The following is a 16,609-nucleotide window of genomic DNA, read 5'->3' as shown; positions in this document are numbered from 1 at the left end:
TCCTGATCCCCTGAGAGGGGAAAAGCTCCCTTGTTCATTCATAAAGACAGCTATGGTGCAGATGGTGGAATCAGTCTGAAAGTGAAGATGAAGGCTCTGCTTTGGTGTCACGTCACTGCCATCCCGTTCTGCTGCTGAACCTGAAGCTGTAGTTTGTGTGTTGAGGTTAAAAGCACTGACTGCATGAGGTGGGACCCTCCCTGGTCATCCCACTGTGTGCCTGCAGGAAAAATGTGGTGTGGCTGCATGCTGGATTAAAATAGGGGACCTGAAATCCAACCTCTGCTGGTTTGGCATCTTCTCAACAGAGTAAGTTACATGTTGCAAAAAAATGAGAATAGGAAGGGAGTGAGGAGGTGAGCCAGGAACTGAAGGGGAGGCTGGGGCTGGGGAACAGGCTTGACAATAATAATAGGAAATCTGACTAATTTGTAGCATGGCTCACTCCAGGTGTTTGCTTCCCTAACAGCCTGAGTGAGATCTGAACTGTGGTTTGAGTGGTTTTAGCACATTCGTGGTTTAAATGCATCCTGAAATGAGATTTTCTTGGTCTAAAGAAGCTGTTACACCTTATGAACTGGGCTTTTTAAAATGACTAATCTGAGTGGTCTTGATTTCAGTTATGTCTCAAGCTGTTTTCTTTAGAACTACCCTCAATCCCTCTCTCTGCTTTTGATGCTTTAAAACATCTAATGCATACTACCTAACTTAGAAAAGAGGACAGTGATATTTCAAATTTTTTTTTTACTATTTCTTTTTCAAATCTCTTACTGTTGGTATTGCTGTTTCCTGGATGTTTTTTAATTAAATACACTAACCGTCCAATGTGCTAAAAGTTTTGACTCCTTTATATTTGTTGATACAAACACAGAGCTCTTCTGCCTGTGTTCTCCTCCCACAAACTGTAAGCAATTTGTGCTTAACCAAAACCCAGGATTTCGCTGTTTTTCAGACCAGGTCCAACTCAAGAGTGCTGTTGACATACAAAGAAAGGCCAGATGGTGTTGTGTGTGTGTTGAAATGTATAACTGACACACGCTTGTGTACTCGGCCGTTTGGAATTGAAGAAGGCTTTGCTGTGCTTTGTAGGAGCCTAAAACTTAAGCCAACAGCTTGCTAAATTACAGGTGTTTGGCTTCTCTTTCAGATGCTGGTTCCAGTGTGGATGAAATGGAATTCAATTGGGATGAGTATCTAGAAGACACAGGAGCAACTGCAGCCCCCCATGGATCCTTCAAACATGTGAGTAGGGGAGTGTGTGTTTGCTTCCCATGTCCTGCGTTGGTTTTTTGATGCACTGGATGTTTAGGGTTTCTTTGAATGTGCTGATGCTCTCAAATCTGGAAGACTAACTAGAATCACATTCTTAGAGTAAAGAGAAATGAGGAATTCAACCTTTTTATTATTGTTTCTCATCTTCCTCTCTGTATGTAGTACAGAGTAACCCCATCCACAAGTGCTGAAAGTTCAGGAGCTCCTGGTCTTTTCTGCACCAGAGGATAAGCTTGATTTTTCTCAAGAAGCTCAGGATAGTCAGTCTCTTTCTTCTTTTGGTGCTACTGGACAACTCCTATGGAGGACTTGCTGTAGAAAAGCTGGTTGCAGAAAGTTCTTGAACAGCAGAATTCAAATGTGCTCTCGAAGAAGTCTTTAATGGTGGATCTCAAGGAGAAAATAATAGCTCTGCCAAATGCTTGGCTGTAGTAGTTATAAAACTGATTAGGATAATTGTTGATCAGAGGCTTAATGGATAGGATGAGGTCTTGATAAGCCCTTGTCTTTGCCCTTAGACATCTTTAATCAAATGTTTGTTGGTAAAATCCTGGAGTGCCCTGTCCCATTGGGTGAGATCTGAATGCCAAATCTGCTTGCTGGTACTGGGTCATCAGTGAAGGTGAGCTGTATAGAGCTGGTGTCCAAACCTGCTGGTTCTCTTCCAACAATTAGAACACCTTCCAGACTGCCAGCCTGTATCCTTATCCAGCCCTTTACTAAAGTTACTGTTTAATAGTCTTTCAAAGACTGCCTATAGGTCTTTTACCATGTCAGTGATGTGTGTGACACATTGCTTGGAAAGCATCCCATAGTGCTCAGGCTTTGGATCCAGTATCATGACTTTCTGTATTGGAAACTTAAATCAGCAGGAAAGTGGACTGAGGTCTGTTCATGAAGGATCACAAGAATCCACAGGTGACCTTAAGAAGTGCAAAACATTAAAGAATCTGTTGAAAAATGGCAGTTGTGTTAGTAGTGAAGATGGAGAATAAGCACAGACTTCACAGAAGCTCTTCCATAGACTGGGATGTAATTGTAAGCTTTTTGTTGTGGTTTTTTTTTTTTTTTTCCAAAATAAACATTCAGGTATCTCATTTCTGACGGGAAGGGGCCTCTGCTTGCTTGGTTCTTCCTTGGTGTACTGAGACTGTACAAGAGAGCTTGCTCAGTGGTGGTGTCCGTGCAGCCCACGCTGAGGGCCAGAATGGAACCCAGAGCGAGGGCATTTTGCAGCAGTGTGAGGAGTGGTCTGTCCTCTGGTGTGGTTTGCCTTACAGGAGCTCTGTTAGGGAAGCCTGCTGTCATAGCTTGGGCATGATGCAGCTAACTGTAATGCCAGCTTACAGTGGTGGCCAACTGAATCAACGTTGTAGCTGCATTTTGTTAATTAGCAAGAGATGCACTTTGAAAGACTCGCAAGCCCTGTGCCAACCCAGCTGTGTGGAGTCACAGGTGTGCTGGCTGTGGCCATGCTTGGTAAGAATACAAATAGCTTTAAAAAATCCCCATTTTTAATTGTTGTTAATCCCTATGTGTGAGGAGCACAGTGCAGTTTTGCTGGTGCAGGTAACATTGTGGTGGAGAGGGGTTTAGTGAGCAGGTGTGGGCAAAGCCCAGCCCTTTGCCCAGCCCTGTCCCTCTGTCCTGGGGGCTTGGGGGACCAGGACTGCTGCAAGGGGTCATCAGTGAGCGTGGAAATAGTTTCCTGCATGTTCAGAAACAGAACTATCAGGCATTTGTTAGCAGAATTTGTCCAGAGACCAGTGTTGATGTTCTCTACAATAAGCTTGGCATAAAATTTTGAGGAGTCAAGGCTGACGCTGAACTGACAATCAGAGAGAGGAACGTACTTACATCAGCGTCACATCACCTGGATCTGGCTGTTAATAGAAATGCAGGAGTGCAGGGTCACATCCTCGGGGTTCCTGCTGTCCATTAGAAGGAAAGGCATTGGAAAAGGTAGAGGAGAGTCTCACTGCCTCCCAGTGGAGAGTGACAGCCTGTCTGTGTGACGAAGCCCTAAGGAAAGGTTAGTGTGATTGCAGGATGCATTAGAGGAGTGATTTCCAGTGGAGAGCATACAGGCACTGATGTGTCTGTGCCAGTGACTGGTGGTCCCTCCAGTTGAAATCTGTAGTGTGAGTTGCTTGACTTCAAGAATGACACATTTTATGATTCACTGTCAGGAGAGCTGAGAAGGAACTACTTTTGTACTCTCAAAAAAGCAGAGGGGAAAAATCTAAGCTGAAGAATAGTCTTGGCACAAGAGCAAATGAATGTGTATAAAAATTAATTAATTAATATAAATATATTTTAGATGGAAGCTTAAAGTTTTTGTTTGGTTCTTTTTAAATACTGAAACATTATGAGTAGCAAGTGAGAAATACCTAACCTGGGTTGTAGGAGAGTACATGTTCAGGTTAAAAAAATTGAATCTATTGTTACATAGCTAGTGTTAGCAAAGCTAGATGAGAGAGAAGACCTTTTATATTTTGCTTATATTAATTCTCAGAGTTTTGCCTTGCTATAAACAAGACACATAGGAAAATGTAAGCTACTTCTCAAATTAAGCATGTTCTAATGTTTAATTTGTTAACATTATAAAAATTGAACAATATTGAGATCAAAGTGACTGTTTTATGTACAGTGTAGCAGAAGAAAGAACTTAGAAAAAACCTAGAGCTGCACTGGAAGCCAATGTTGTCATCCCCCTAAATCTACACTTTGTCTAGAACTGTTGAATGCTTTTTTAAAATTCCTCTCTGCTACTTCTATACACGTGTAAACATGTATTAAAAATAACCTGGTGTTCAGCATCGTCTCAACACATTTATTTGCTGTGTGGTCTTGCTTGCTCTTAGTACTTTGTGTCTACTCTTTGTCACTCTCTCCTGAGCTGAGCTGGACCCCCAGGTCTGACCTGTGCCGTGGCACAGATGTGGGGATGGGACCTTCTGGGATGGAGTGGTGGGAGCTGCCCGGGCAGTGCAGTCCCTGACGGCTCCTGGCCATCTCAGCCTGCCCTCTCAGCCCCACTGCTCCAAAGAAAACCCTCTGGAGGTTCCCAGCCTGCCCTGCTCCCTTAGCCCGCCTGGAGACGCCAAGTGTTGTGCTTTGAGCTGCTCCGCGGTGTCCAGGAGAGGGCGCGAACAGCTGCTCCGTGTGCGCTCTGTGCCCCGGGAACGTCCCTGCCGGCCTGAGGAAAACGCACCTGGCTGCAGGGAAAGCTCCTGCTGCTGCTCTGGGTTCGCTGATTGCTGCGCTCTCTGCCGGGAGGCTTTGCTGAAAGGTCGGGTAGAGAGAGCTGCACAGATTGCCCAATTCCTCAGACTCTGTGTCGAGCTCACAGCTTTTCCCTGGGGAACCAGAATACAAAGTCTTTGGGAATGTGTCTTCAGCAAGACAACTGTCTTTTTTATAAGTCACCCTCCATAATACCACTTCAAGACACCTGCAGGTATTGGAACCTGCTGATTATGTTTTCAAGAAGAGGCTTCTCTAAGTGAAGGGTATCAACCTGAAGGATGTGAACAGTTAACAGAGGCATATGCTTTTCTTTCTGATGTTTCTCTTAGTTTTATTTGTAGCAAACCAGTGTATGCTGGCTGATGAGACTGTAATAGCTATGGCAGTTACTGAACTGTCAGTGCAGAACTGGGAATAAATACCCCAGAAAGTGTCTGCTCCATCTGCATCCTTTCTTGCAGTTGATTCAAAGAGGAAATGGAACTTGGGACCACTTAAGAAAGAAAACATCAGTTACAGTCAGTTGAGAAGAGGGGATTGATATGTCAGAGTTTTAATTAGGACTGAGGCCCTGGAATTAAGCATAGATCAAACATACTACAGTGAGAGCAGAAGAGGCTCTTTCTGCTCTTTCAGGATCATTTCAGCTAAGAGAAGGCAGGGATATGAGAGACTTAATAATGTTTTGCCTTCTCTTTTTAAGTCACATTTCAGCATCAGGACTGCAGTCAGATTCCTCACCTGCACACAGCACATCCATGTACACACAGAGCACTCACAGCATTTGGTGCTTTACTGTGTCAAAGCATGAGTTAACTCAAGAACACACACTGATTATGTTCCATGCAATTTATGGAGCAATGCTACCTACAGATTTAGGCTCTTGGATAGAGACATTCAAAATCCTTACTCTGCAGTTTGTGAGTTCTTAGAGGAGCTTGGTGGAAGAGATGGTGATATGGTTACCTAAAACACGAGTAGGTACTTTAAACAGGCTCTTTGTCCAAAGACCTTGAAAGACACAGTTTAACATAACAAGTGAAAGTCATGATCCTGAGTTGGGCTTTTAGTTTTGCTGAGCTTGACAGCCCAGCTGTGAGCAGGAAAGGCTTTCAGGGATGAGGGAGGTATTGTTCAGGGCACGAACGTGAATGGCAAAGTACTGATTTAAGGTTGAAAAGATACTCTGTAATACAAAGAAGATTTCATGAGGTGTTTGGCTTGAGATTTTTTGCTAATGAACATTCCTAAACTGTTCCCCTTGGTGTTCAGCAAAGTTTCTGGCAGGTGCTCACATGTGATGATCTTCCTCTTCAGGTGGATACAAGTTTGCAGAACGGTTTTGCCCCTGGAATGAAGCTGGAAGTCGCTGTCAAGTCTGACCAGAACACCTACTGGGTAGCCACCATCATCACTACCTGTGGGCAGCTGCTCCTGCTGCGCTACGATGGGTACGGGGAGGACCGCAAGGCTGACTTCTGGTGCGACATCATGACAGCTGATCTGCACCCCATCGGCTGGTGTGAGCAGAACAAAAAGATTCTCAAAGTGCCTGAAGGTATCAGCTCTATGTGCAGAAGGGGGGGTACATACAGAAGTGTGCTGTTGTCCTGTGTCAGCCCGGCAGGCAACCTGCAGGGCTGTGGTGTATGTGGGTGGTGTTGCTGTGGGGACAAGCTGAGGTTATCTGCCGTGTTTTCCTGACATCCCATGGCTTACATCAGGAGATTGCTCCTTCACCAGAGAGGAGTTAGGTTAATTTCAGAACTTTCAGAACTAATTCTTACAGAGGCTTGTGATTATCTTAATTGTCACCCACCAAAATCTACTGCTTTGCCATTTCCTTTAAAAATGTTGTTGTTGTTTCAAGATGTTACTGGTGCATGGCAGATTCTTCTGAATTAGGCAGCACAAGGGTGTGGTAACATCTCATGTCTGAATAATCTTTTTCTGACAGGAAGAATCACAGTCTTTTTTTTCTTCCCTTCTCACTTAGGTATCAAGGACAAGATACCTGACCAGGAGGAGTTCCTTCAGCGGGTGCTGAAGGGAGCGTGCAGTGCTCCTGCCAACCTGCTCGAGGGGGTGAGTCCTGCAATGTGCTGCATCTGGGGCTTTGTCTTGGCCTTCCCCTTCTTCATTAGAGGAATCACTGTTTGGATTGTCAGTTCAATTCCCTGTTTAAGTTTAGGGAGCACTGTAATATGCTGCTGACCGTAGCGTTCCACTCTCTAATGTTTCCTATTTAGACTATTTATTTTTGATAGTGTTGTCCTGAACCATATCTGTTGCTGCAGGTTTGGGCTCTTCCTTAATCCTATCAAAAGAAAGATCTTCTTCAACTCTCTTAGGTTTCAGTCTTCCTCCAATTCTGCTCCTCCATGTTGTCCCCTTTCTTAGTTGACTCCTTTCACTTTGGATTGTTTTGGTTTTTTTGGGATTTTTACTAATGGGCAGGTTATTGTTTTACTTAAATATTGCATCTTTGCTAGTGAAGAATCAAATTTTATCCCCTCCTCTGCACTTTAAACAATATTTGCTCCTCATGGTTGTAAAGTGCAGAACGTAATGGTTTCTTGAAAATGCCACTGACATCTTCATTACAGCTAACATTTCTGTCTTGCTGTGTTTCTGTCTAGTCATCTTTGTATGCTGGATGACTCAGTTTTACAAAGAGGTTATTCATGTTTCCTTCAAACCTTGAATATATAAGTGATAATGCCTCTGAAAATGATGGTGAGGATGTAAGTGAAATGTGTGACTGTATCTACAGGCAGTGAGGAAGCTCTGATGCAAACAGCAGTGATTCTGAACATTCTCATTTCTGTCTCACTTTAGTGAGGGATGTGTATTTCTTTACTTCTGTATTCATACTTTATTTATGCAAAAAAAAAAAAAGTGTGTAAAGAGGTGGAAGTCTGGGCTTCATTTTGTTCTGTTGTACAGAATAATTGTAGTCTTTTTGTAGCTTCACAGAGGGAAAAATCCATTGGATCTCATTGCACCAGGCTCCCGACTGGAACTGCAAAACATCCGGGATTCCCTGGAAGCCTGGATAGTCACCGTGGTCGAAAATGTTGGGGGGAGACTGAAGTTGAGATATGAAGGGCTGGAGGATTCTGACAAATTTGACCAGTGGCTGTTCTACTTGGACCCCTTCCTTCACCAAGTGGGTTGGGCAGCCCAGCATGGATATAGCCTGCAACCACCTCTAGGTACTTCAAAGCATCTATGTTTTTATATATTAGCATATTATATTTGATGATCAGAGGGTGGAGAGCACTGCTGCTGCTTTAGTGCTCTGAATCTGCCCTCTGGGTGCACATGGTGGTCACATAATCACTCTGAGATTTGACAAGTGTTGTACCTAATAAAAGGTAAGTGGAAAAAAAAAATTGTTCTGCAAGGCTTTTCACCCACTCATTCAGAAGTTGCTAAATGGCTTTTGCCTGTCAAAACTTTCCACCTGTCTGTGGAAAGGATGGAACTGAGGAAGGGATTGCCTTCACTGTTATTTTGATTAGGTTTGTATTCCTGAGGGGTGAGAAAGTCATATGGTTTTGAAGTACTGCTCAGCAGGAGCTTTTGCAGTTGTGACCCTCAAGTTCACTGGATTAATTTAGACACTGTTTAAATGATATGAAAATGTCCCTTAAAAAAAGGAACAAGTGTGTGGAAACTGAGGCAGAGGGTGGGACATTTTGTGGCTGTATTTTTCACGCCAGGGCAGGTCCTCAAAGGACTGGGTTATAAATTGGCAGAAACACACGTGGTTGACTTACAAGCTGAGCACTGATGTAATGTGTTTCCTGGTGAAGGGAGACCTTGGGATAAAGCTGGAAAATGTTGAGCATTACCCTAAAGCCTTTCTGCAGGTGTACATCTAAGGTTCTGGCACACTCAGTGCTATTAGTTGAAAAAGTTCACATTGTTTAGAACAGTTGTTTTTGTTGTGGGTTTGGTGGGTTTTTTTTAATGTTTTCCCCTCACAGCAAGAAGAAATCCTGCTAAGGAAACCAAAGCAATTCTGTTGAAATGACTGAGCATCTGCTTTTAGTAGGGCTTGACCAATCTCTGCTGAAATCAGGATTGTGAACAGGGGGATGCCAAATCACTGCCAAACACCAGATGGGTGGATTCCACAGCACTATTTAAGTGATTGGTGTCTTTTAAAAACATTAGTTAGCTCCTGGATTTGTTTCCTTTTTGTGTCTGTGTAAGAGCTTTGACACACTCCCAGGGATCTTTTGTGCATGATGGCACTGCTGTGAGTAGTTTCTCCTCTGTCAGAGGTGTGTGGTCTGCATTTGCAGATGCTAAAGGAGTAACTCAAACAGCTGGAACAGGCTCGTGGAACACTTCTTGAACTTTCTGCTTGCTTAAGCGTAAAAGCGGCCAGCGTTACCCAGCTGGGGATTTGTTTTCTGGTCCTATGTTTCTCCAGAAGTTTTCCTTGGTGTTGCTGTGATCCCTGTTCTCTCAGAAAAAGCAGGCTTGGCAGGGTATGGGTGATAGAGTGTTGCTTGTTCAGTCCCTTTCCATAAAAAGGCAAATGTTGAAGAAAAGAGTACATTTTTGAGGAGAAAGGCATTTGCTCAGATTCTGAACAGATAAGAATTTAGCAGTTAGAGAAGCACAGATCAAACTTTTGGCTTTATTGCTCTGAGTTCTGAAGGAAAAGAGGAAGGACAGAGACTTTATTCATTTTTTCCCTCTCTTTTTCCTCTAGCCATTAGGTCCTTGAGGAGTGAAGCAGATTGGCAAGAGATCCTGAAGAAGGTGAAAGAGGAGGAGGAGGAGTCATCCGTCCCTACAGATCTTTTTAAGGTAGTTTGATGCTGTGGATGATACCATGAAAATATTATATTCCTAAGAAATGATTCAGGGAAGTCAGTCACTTACTTAAAATCCTTTCCCTCTTTTGTTGTTTTTTAAAATTTATTTCCTTTCTTCTTCTAGTTTAAAGATGTAAGTATAATAAAAATAATGATACTGTTAGCAATTCTTGGTAAGTTGGTGCACCCATCAAAATTCTTTATAATGGCATCTCCAGTTGTTTGCCCACTTTGGTCTTGCAGATTAGTGTCCTTCTGGAGGACGCTACAGATTGCTGGATTACAAAAATCTCTCAAATTGTTTATAATCATTAAAAAAAGAAATCTTAACATTTTTTGAGAAGTAGGAATGTCAACTTAGTTCTTCACATTCTTAGTTCATTTTTCTCAGCTTTGTTTGGACCCATAAGCAGAAGAGGAGGTGCTGTTGCTCTTGAATGTGTTGGGTCATATACAGAGTAGGACATACATAATTCTGGAGCAGGAGTCCTGCTCTGTAGGTTTTTGTTAGACTGCAAACTGAGGCTGTGTAGTTCTCATTTAATGTAGCTCATGAGTGGTTAGAGGAGTGCTAAAAGTTAGGGGAACAAACCCCAGAACATTTCCATTGACTTACCAGACCACCCTGTATTGTCAAATCTGGTTTCTGTGTGGAGAATGTCAGAGGAGGAAATGGCAGGAACTCAATTTCCTAAAACTCACTGAAGACTGTCAGTCTCAGAGGGCATTGGTGGCCTTTTCACCAGGGGAAGTTGTTGTTATTTCAACAGGTTGATCTCTTAGACTGAGCCAATAAAAATTTAAGTCATCCTCTTCAGCTGATTTATGTAAGGTGCGTCTCTCTTTTGATGGAGAAAGGCAGGTAATCCCACTGACACCTCATTTTCCAGGATAAACCTGTGATTGGAGTGCATTCATTCTCTGAAGGCATGAAGTTGGAAGCCGTGGATCCAATGGCTCCTTTTGTAATCTCTCCTGCTACAGTTCTTAAGGTACCAGTGGTTTTAAACGAGTCCTACGAAGATTCAATTCTACTGCAACTTCTGTTCTTAAATGCTCAGGGAATTCTCATTAACTGATTATCTTAAAATCTTGAGCTAGTTTCCAAATGAAGTATTTTGTATGACTCCCTCAGGGGACAGGCTGCCATGAGAAAGCATCTTAACTGCTGATGGTGAAGCCATTGCATTTGAATAGAGGGGAAAAGTTCCATAAAGATACAAGCTTAAAAGATCAAATTACTAGAACTGTCAAACCCAGGTTGTTAAAATTGATGTAATCTCTTATAATCTGAATATCCAGTTGAAGATAGATTTTTGGCGGTGGGGTTTTTTTGTGCAGACGTTGTGTCATTGCTAAGTGCATATGACATTTTGTCATCACTATGTACACATGACATTTAGGTGACCAGATTTAAAAGTTGAAATGAAAACTCTCCCAACATAATCAGGTTTTGCTTTTCTTGCTATTTGCTTGCCCTACTTCTATTTACTTCAGCAGTGAAGTGGGTTTACTTGTGACAGTCCATCCCAGGACACAGCGTTGTTGAAATAAGCAGTTTGTTGTTATAGAATAGTGGGAAGACCACAAACACTAATTCCTCTGCATTTTTCATGAGAAAATTTCATGTAGCACTTGATCACCTTATTTTTTAAGTGCTTATACCTTAACTTTTATTATTTATATTTGTTAACTTTCTGGATGATGCAGAGGAATCCACTGGTTGATAAATCCCATAGATTCTCCTTTATTTTTTTTAATCCTCACAGTATTTCAAGATGAAGGGTTTCTATCATACAGTGTTGCTGTTTTACTAAAGTTAACAAAATGAGCGAGAGGGAGCAGTAGATGAGAACCTACTACTCACCAGACCCTGTGGTTCTCTTTTGCCTGACTACAGGTGTTCAATGACAAATATTTCATGATAGAAATTGATGACCTGAGAGCAGACCGTCCCACCAGCCGGTCTTACATCTGTCATGTCAACAGTGCCGGGATTTTCCCTGTGCAGTGGAGTCTGAAGAACGGCCTGAACCTCAGTCCCCCCCCAGGTATGTCAGGGCAGCCCTGTGGTGCCCACCCCTCTCCCAGGGGAGCAGGTCCCCAGTCCCCACTGCTCTGTTTAGGACAGCACTTGTGCACAAGCAAAGAACAAGAAGGATCAGATTCTGTGAAACTGAAGCTTCCTGGGTATGAGCCTGGATTTGGGAGGATGAGAGAGGCTGGGGAATGCTGGTTGTGCATAAAAACCTGAACACTGGAATGAATGGTGTGTGTGTTGCAGGGCTGGAAGAAATGTTGATTTCAGCCTTAATTAGCATGATATCAGGAGCCTATGGTCTTTGCATTGGGTTTTTGCTTCTGGTCAGAATGGAACATTGTTATCCAACGTTTTATAATATTTTTAGGATGTCTTGTCACTCAGAAGCTAATGAACTATTTTTTTATCAAGGACCTATCAGGCACTGTAGCAGATTGCTGAAGCATTGCTTCAGGACATAAGGGAATAGGGGAGTGTTCCTCAGCTACTGAAATATTTATTCATTTTCTCAAAGTGGAAATGTCAATGGTATTGTAAAACCAGGGAGTCAGTTCTCTGATTCACCATCTCAGCATTCAGAATGTTTTGGTTTAGTTGCTCCTTACATCAGAGGAGCAAAGACCATAAGATGTTTGTCTCCTGCCTTTCAGATAGTTAAAAATACAAAAAGTGGCTTTGCTTTACCAGCGTTACCTGGAATTTTGCATGTGCAAAATGAAATCTCACTTTGTGGGCATGTGACTGGAGCTGACGAAGATTTTAAGTTCCTGTTCTCGTAGTCCCCTTGCACATGGTGGGTGTTCTGAATTGTGTGAGGTCAGGTCTCAAGAGCCCTCCTGGCACTGATAAAACTGAGAAAAATAAATAGATCCTTCTGTGGTTTGGCCCTCTCTGAGGGGGTAAAAGTCAAAGAATAATTTAGGTTGGACTGATGAGGCCACACCTCAAATTCTGTGTTCAGTTTTGGGCCTCACTACAAGGAAGACATTGAGGAGCTGGAGTGTGTCCAGAAAAGGGAACAGAGCTGGGGAAGGGTCTGGAGCACAGGTCCTGCAAGGAGTGGCTGAGAGAGCTCAGCCTGGAGAAAAGGAGGCTCAGGAGGGACCTTCTTGCTCTCTACAATGACCTATAAGAAGATGTTGTAGCCAGCTGGGGGTCGGTCTCTTTTCCCAGGTAACAAGTGACAGGATGAGAAGAAATGGCCTCAAGTTGTGTCAGGGGAGCTTGAGGTTGGATATTAGAGAAAACTTCTTCACAGAAATGGTTATCACAGATTGGAACAGGCTGCCCAAGGCAGTGGTTGAGTCACCATCCCACATATTTAAAATATGTGTAGACATGGCACGGTTGAACTTTGTGTGTTTAGTTTGTCATGTTAATACTATATTCTTAGGCTGGGTTGAAGATTTTGTTTGATTGCTTAAACCATTGCCACAGATGTCCCTTTTAGGGGAGTGGAATAGCTGCAGCACTTGTGTCCTTGCTGATTTACTGCCAGCCTCAAAGTGACATGGCAGCACACTTCTGCACCCTCTTCCCTTCAGTTATTTGCTTTTTTTAGATCACAGGGGAGCCAAGTATTTCCCCCAAGAAGAGGATAATTTTTCTTGGAAGGATACTGTGTCTCCTGATGGCCTCCTTATTAAGAGTCTTCCCTTCAAACATAAATGCAGATCTACAGCTCTTGGCAAACTTGATGAGCCTCTTGGCACATCTGACTGCTCTCTTTAATGACTTAGTGTTTAGCACGTCTTTGAGAGAGTAGTATGTTGATATTGTGCACATTTTGACTGCTCTATTTAAAAAAAATAAAGTTTCAGAGCTGACACAACATCAGTTACAGAAATCTTTCCTGAATTTCATCTGCACCCTGTGAAAAGGGTGGGAGTGCTTCCCTGTGTTTGAATTGCTGCCCTTGTCTGCTTAGCAGAGATACTTTAATCAGGATTCAGGGGGCTGTGGCTGCCCTCAGGTGGCTGAGGAAGCTGCAGTCAACTGGCAAAGCTGAGTGACCCGAGCAGATCTCAGTGCTCTGTGCTTCATGTCGGTTTGAATGGAGTCTCAGGCTGTTCAACTCTAACCCATTGGCTTTTCCTTCTCCTAGGTTACCCCGGGCAGGACTTCGACTGGGCAGACTACCTCAAACAGTGCGGTGCTGAGGCCGCTCCCCAGAGCTGCTTCCCCTCGGTAAGAGAGTCCTCCAGCAGAGTCTCTTCTGTTATGTGAATGACACTCTTGATTCCAGGGAGAAGAGACTTTCCCATTTTTTTAGTTAAATTGCCTTTCCAAGTAGAATAGGCTATTTCAGTTGAAAGGGCCCTACAGTGACCATCCAGTCCAACAGCCTGACCCTCTTCAGGGCTGACCAGAAGTTAAAACGTGTTGTTAAGGGCATTGTCCAAATGTCTCTTAAACACTGGCAGGGAGGGAGTATGAACCTGTGGAAAGCCTGTTCCAGTGTTTGATCACCCTCTCAGTAAAGAAATGCTGCCTGATGTCAAGTCTGAACCTCCCCTGACGCAGCTTGGACCCATTCCCACATGTCCTGTCACTGGAGATCAGCACGTCCCTCTCCTCTTCCCCTCCTCTGGAAGCTGCAGGGAGCAGTGAGGTCACCCCTCAGCCTCCTCTCCTCCAAATTGGACAAACCCAGAGTCCTGAGCTGCTCCTCACAGGACATTCCATCAGCCCTTTCACCAGCTTTGTTGCCTTCCTCTGGACACGTTTGAGTGCCTAAACACCTTACCTGGGATAGCTCAGGAAACAGAAGAGATAAGAGAGTCTAAATGTTTGTGAAGGTGCATGCCAGTTTCCTACATAAGGAAGCAGTGCACCAAATGTTTCAGTTGTGATAGTGCAGATTGAAAATAAATGTTTGTTTTGTGAAATTGAGGTGTGTAAGAGCCCGTGGAAGAGTCGTAGAACAGCATCAGTCGTTGGCACTCCTGTAATTGTGGAAACAGGGCCTTTCAATAGACTTTATTTTCATTTATTTGGTGTGCTCTTTCAATCTTCCATCCTTTCAGCTTGAAAAATTAATTCCATTGTATTGATCAATACCAAGTCGTCTTAAATTAGTACCAGATAATCATTTTACATTAATCAGTGCCTGAAGGACTTGCAACATTTTGGGCTTTTGTTGGTTCAATGACAGTATTGCTGTCTCCCAAAGCACAATACCTTGTCAAGCAGAAAAGGGTTCTATTAACACCTGCCTTCCAGTTCCATTTACAATACTTGGGCTATTGCAGTGCTTAGGGGAGAAATTAAAATGAATAATTACCATTTTTTGAAGAGGGTGTTGCTGGCTATGAATTCGTGTTGCCCTTGTTCTGTCTTGTAAGCTGTGGCATCTTAGAACAGGTCACTGAATTTATTATCCCTTTCTGAGAAGAGTTGATCACTGCAGGCTAGTTCCAGAATTCATAATGTATTGATCCTGTAATTATGTTGCAGAGTGGCTCTGGGAGGAAGAGTCCTCTGTCTGGCTGCTACTTCTTATCTTTAATGCAGGAACTTCAGAGCCGGATAAACATCCATTCCAACGTTTTGGGGATTTTTTTTTAAAATAAATGTGAGCTAAATTGGTGAATAAAGTAAGATCCTACTTATCCAAAAAATCTCAAATGAAAAGAAAGCTTCCTATGCTGTGTGCCAGAACTCATTTGGATGAGGCAGGAATGTTATTTGCATACATAAAGGATTTCCAAGCTAACACGATGGAATAGGGAACCTGGTCAGACTATTTGTCAGACTTATCACTTGGGTAGCAAGCAACACAGAATTCCTGATTGCTGAGAATGCACTCAATCCTTTCAGTGAGACTCAGCATCCTTATTTTTTGAGAACAAATATGTTCTTTTCTAAGTCTGTCTGTAGAGGTTTTTTTAACTTACATTTTTCATAGTTCATAATGTATCCTGTATTCAATGTGCTAATTATCTGAAATCTTCCCTGTCTGCCTGAGTATCTTTCTGTGTTCTTCAGCACTGAGGTTTTTGTGTTGCTCCTGTTCATGGCTGTTCACATCACACACACACAGCTGGTATCTTACTGAAGTCCTCTGGCTTTCTCCTAGTTAACTTCTGACCATGGCTTTAAAGAGAATATGAAACTCGAGGCTGTGAACCCAGTTGATCCTGAAGAAGTTTGCATTGCTACAGTCACCAAGTTGAAAGATTCCTATCTCTGGCTTCAGCTGGAGGGTAAGCCTGACGTGGGAAGAGAAAGTAGCACTTGCATTGGTTCTTCTGTACTGCCACCATCACATCTGAGGTGTATCTGGAGCATACTCACTGTGTGCAGAGTGTGGGACCAAGTTACAGTTTCCTCAGTGAAAACACAGCAAACCCCACTTGCATTGTGTGTTTCCACTTTGCCTTGGCTGGCACTGCTTATTTAAGCCAAAAATGGCATTTGTGCATTGCGGTGGCAGTGCTGATTGGGGTCTTGTAGAGAGCAAGGGCCTTGGAACAGTTTTACAAACCAGTGACTCGCATTCTAAGCAAGCTTTGACCAGATCTAGGAACAAACCTTACAGAGGTTCCCCATTAAAATAGAGTAGGCCCCTGTCTGTTCTCCTTTATAATCCCATTTCTTGATTGGAAGTACATCAGCATGCACTTACTGTGCACTGTGCATCTCTGCTAAACTGTGGATGGCAAATTCCCATCTCCAGCCTTCAGGAGGAAGTAAATGAGGGCAGGAAAGAACCTGGTCAGTAAAAGGGGATGAATAAATGATTGATATTGTGTTCCAGATATGCCATACATAAAAGTGGCTTCACTAGCAAACATTTAACAAGCGTTAACCAAATTGGGTTTTTTATTACTTGTTTCAATTTTTCCTTTTCTAAACTAAACAGGTTCCAAGAAACCCGTCCCTGACTGCATAGTGAGTGTGGAATCAATGAATATATTTCCAGTGGGTTGGTGTGAGACGAATGGATATCAGCTCAGGCCTCCTCGCAAAGCAATAGGTACCAGCTCTGCTCTGTCTGCAGTGCTTACCTGGGGGATAGAGGTGCTCAGACCTTCCAGAGCAGGCTACTGCAGAATTCCTGCTGGCATCACTGCCTTTGGAAACCTTCACCATGCACAGAGAATCTGTGCCTTGCACGAGTGTTCCCCTGGCCCTTGGGTACAGTTGGAAGCCACACAACAACTGCAGAACAGCAGTGTTGGCTTCAGACCCTTGGATGCTGTACAAGCCT

General features: G+C 43.2%; 1 protein-coding gene across 3 annotated transcripts in view; it reads left to right on the top strand.

Annotated features, from left to right (window-relative positions):
• Positions 1–16,609, top strand: part of SFMBT1 (Scm like with four mbt domains 1) — a 70,876-nt gene that overhangs the window by 42,365 nt on the left and 11,902 nt on the right. For all 3 annotated transcript variants that reach the window (XM_050312754.1, XM_050312753.1, XM_050312755.1), the window contains exons 3-12: positions 1,148–1,242; positions 5,839–6,079; positions 6,518–6,606; positions 7,490–7,736; positions 9,251–9,348; positions 10,247–10,348; positions 11,257–11,407; positions 13,502–13,584; positions 15,476–15,602; positions 16,262–16,375. In XM_050312754.1, the coding sequence (XP_050168711.1) occupies positions 1,148–1,242; positions 5,839–6,079; positions 6,518–6,606; positions 7,490–7,736; positions 9,251–9,348; positions 10,247–10,348; positions 11,257–11,407; positions 13,502–13,584; positions 15,476–15,602; positions 16,262–16,375 (1,347 nt within the window). The remainder of the gene's footprint in view (positions 1–1,147; positions 1,243–5,838; positions 6,080–6,517; positions 6,607–7,489; positions 7,737–9,250; positions 9,349–10,246; positions 10,349–11,256; positions 11,408–13,501; positions 13,585–15,475; positions 15,603–16,261; positions 16,376–16,609) is intronic.

This window comes from Myiozetetes cayanensis, unplaced genomic scaffold, assembly GCF_022539395.1.
Source record: "Myiozetetes cayanensis isolate MyiCay16 unplaced genomic scaffold, myiCay2020 scf18, whole genome shotgun sequence".
In the NCBI taxonomy this organism is placed as follows: domain Eukaryota; kingdom Metazoa; phylum Chordata; class Aves; order Passeriformes; family Tyrannidae; genus Myiozetetes; species Myiozetetes cayanensis.
The sequence above is the reverse complement of the archived record's forward strand: the minus strand, read 5'-3'. Positions and strand labels throughout refer to the sequence as shown.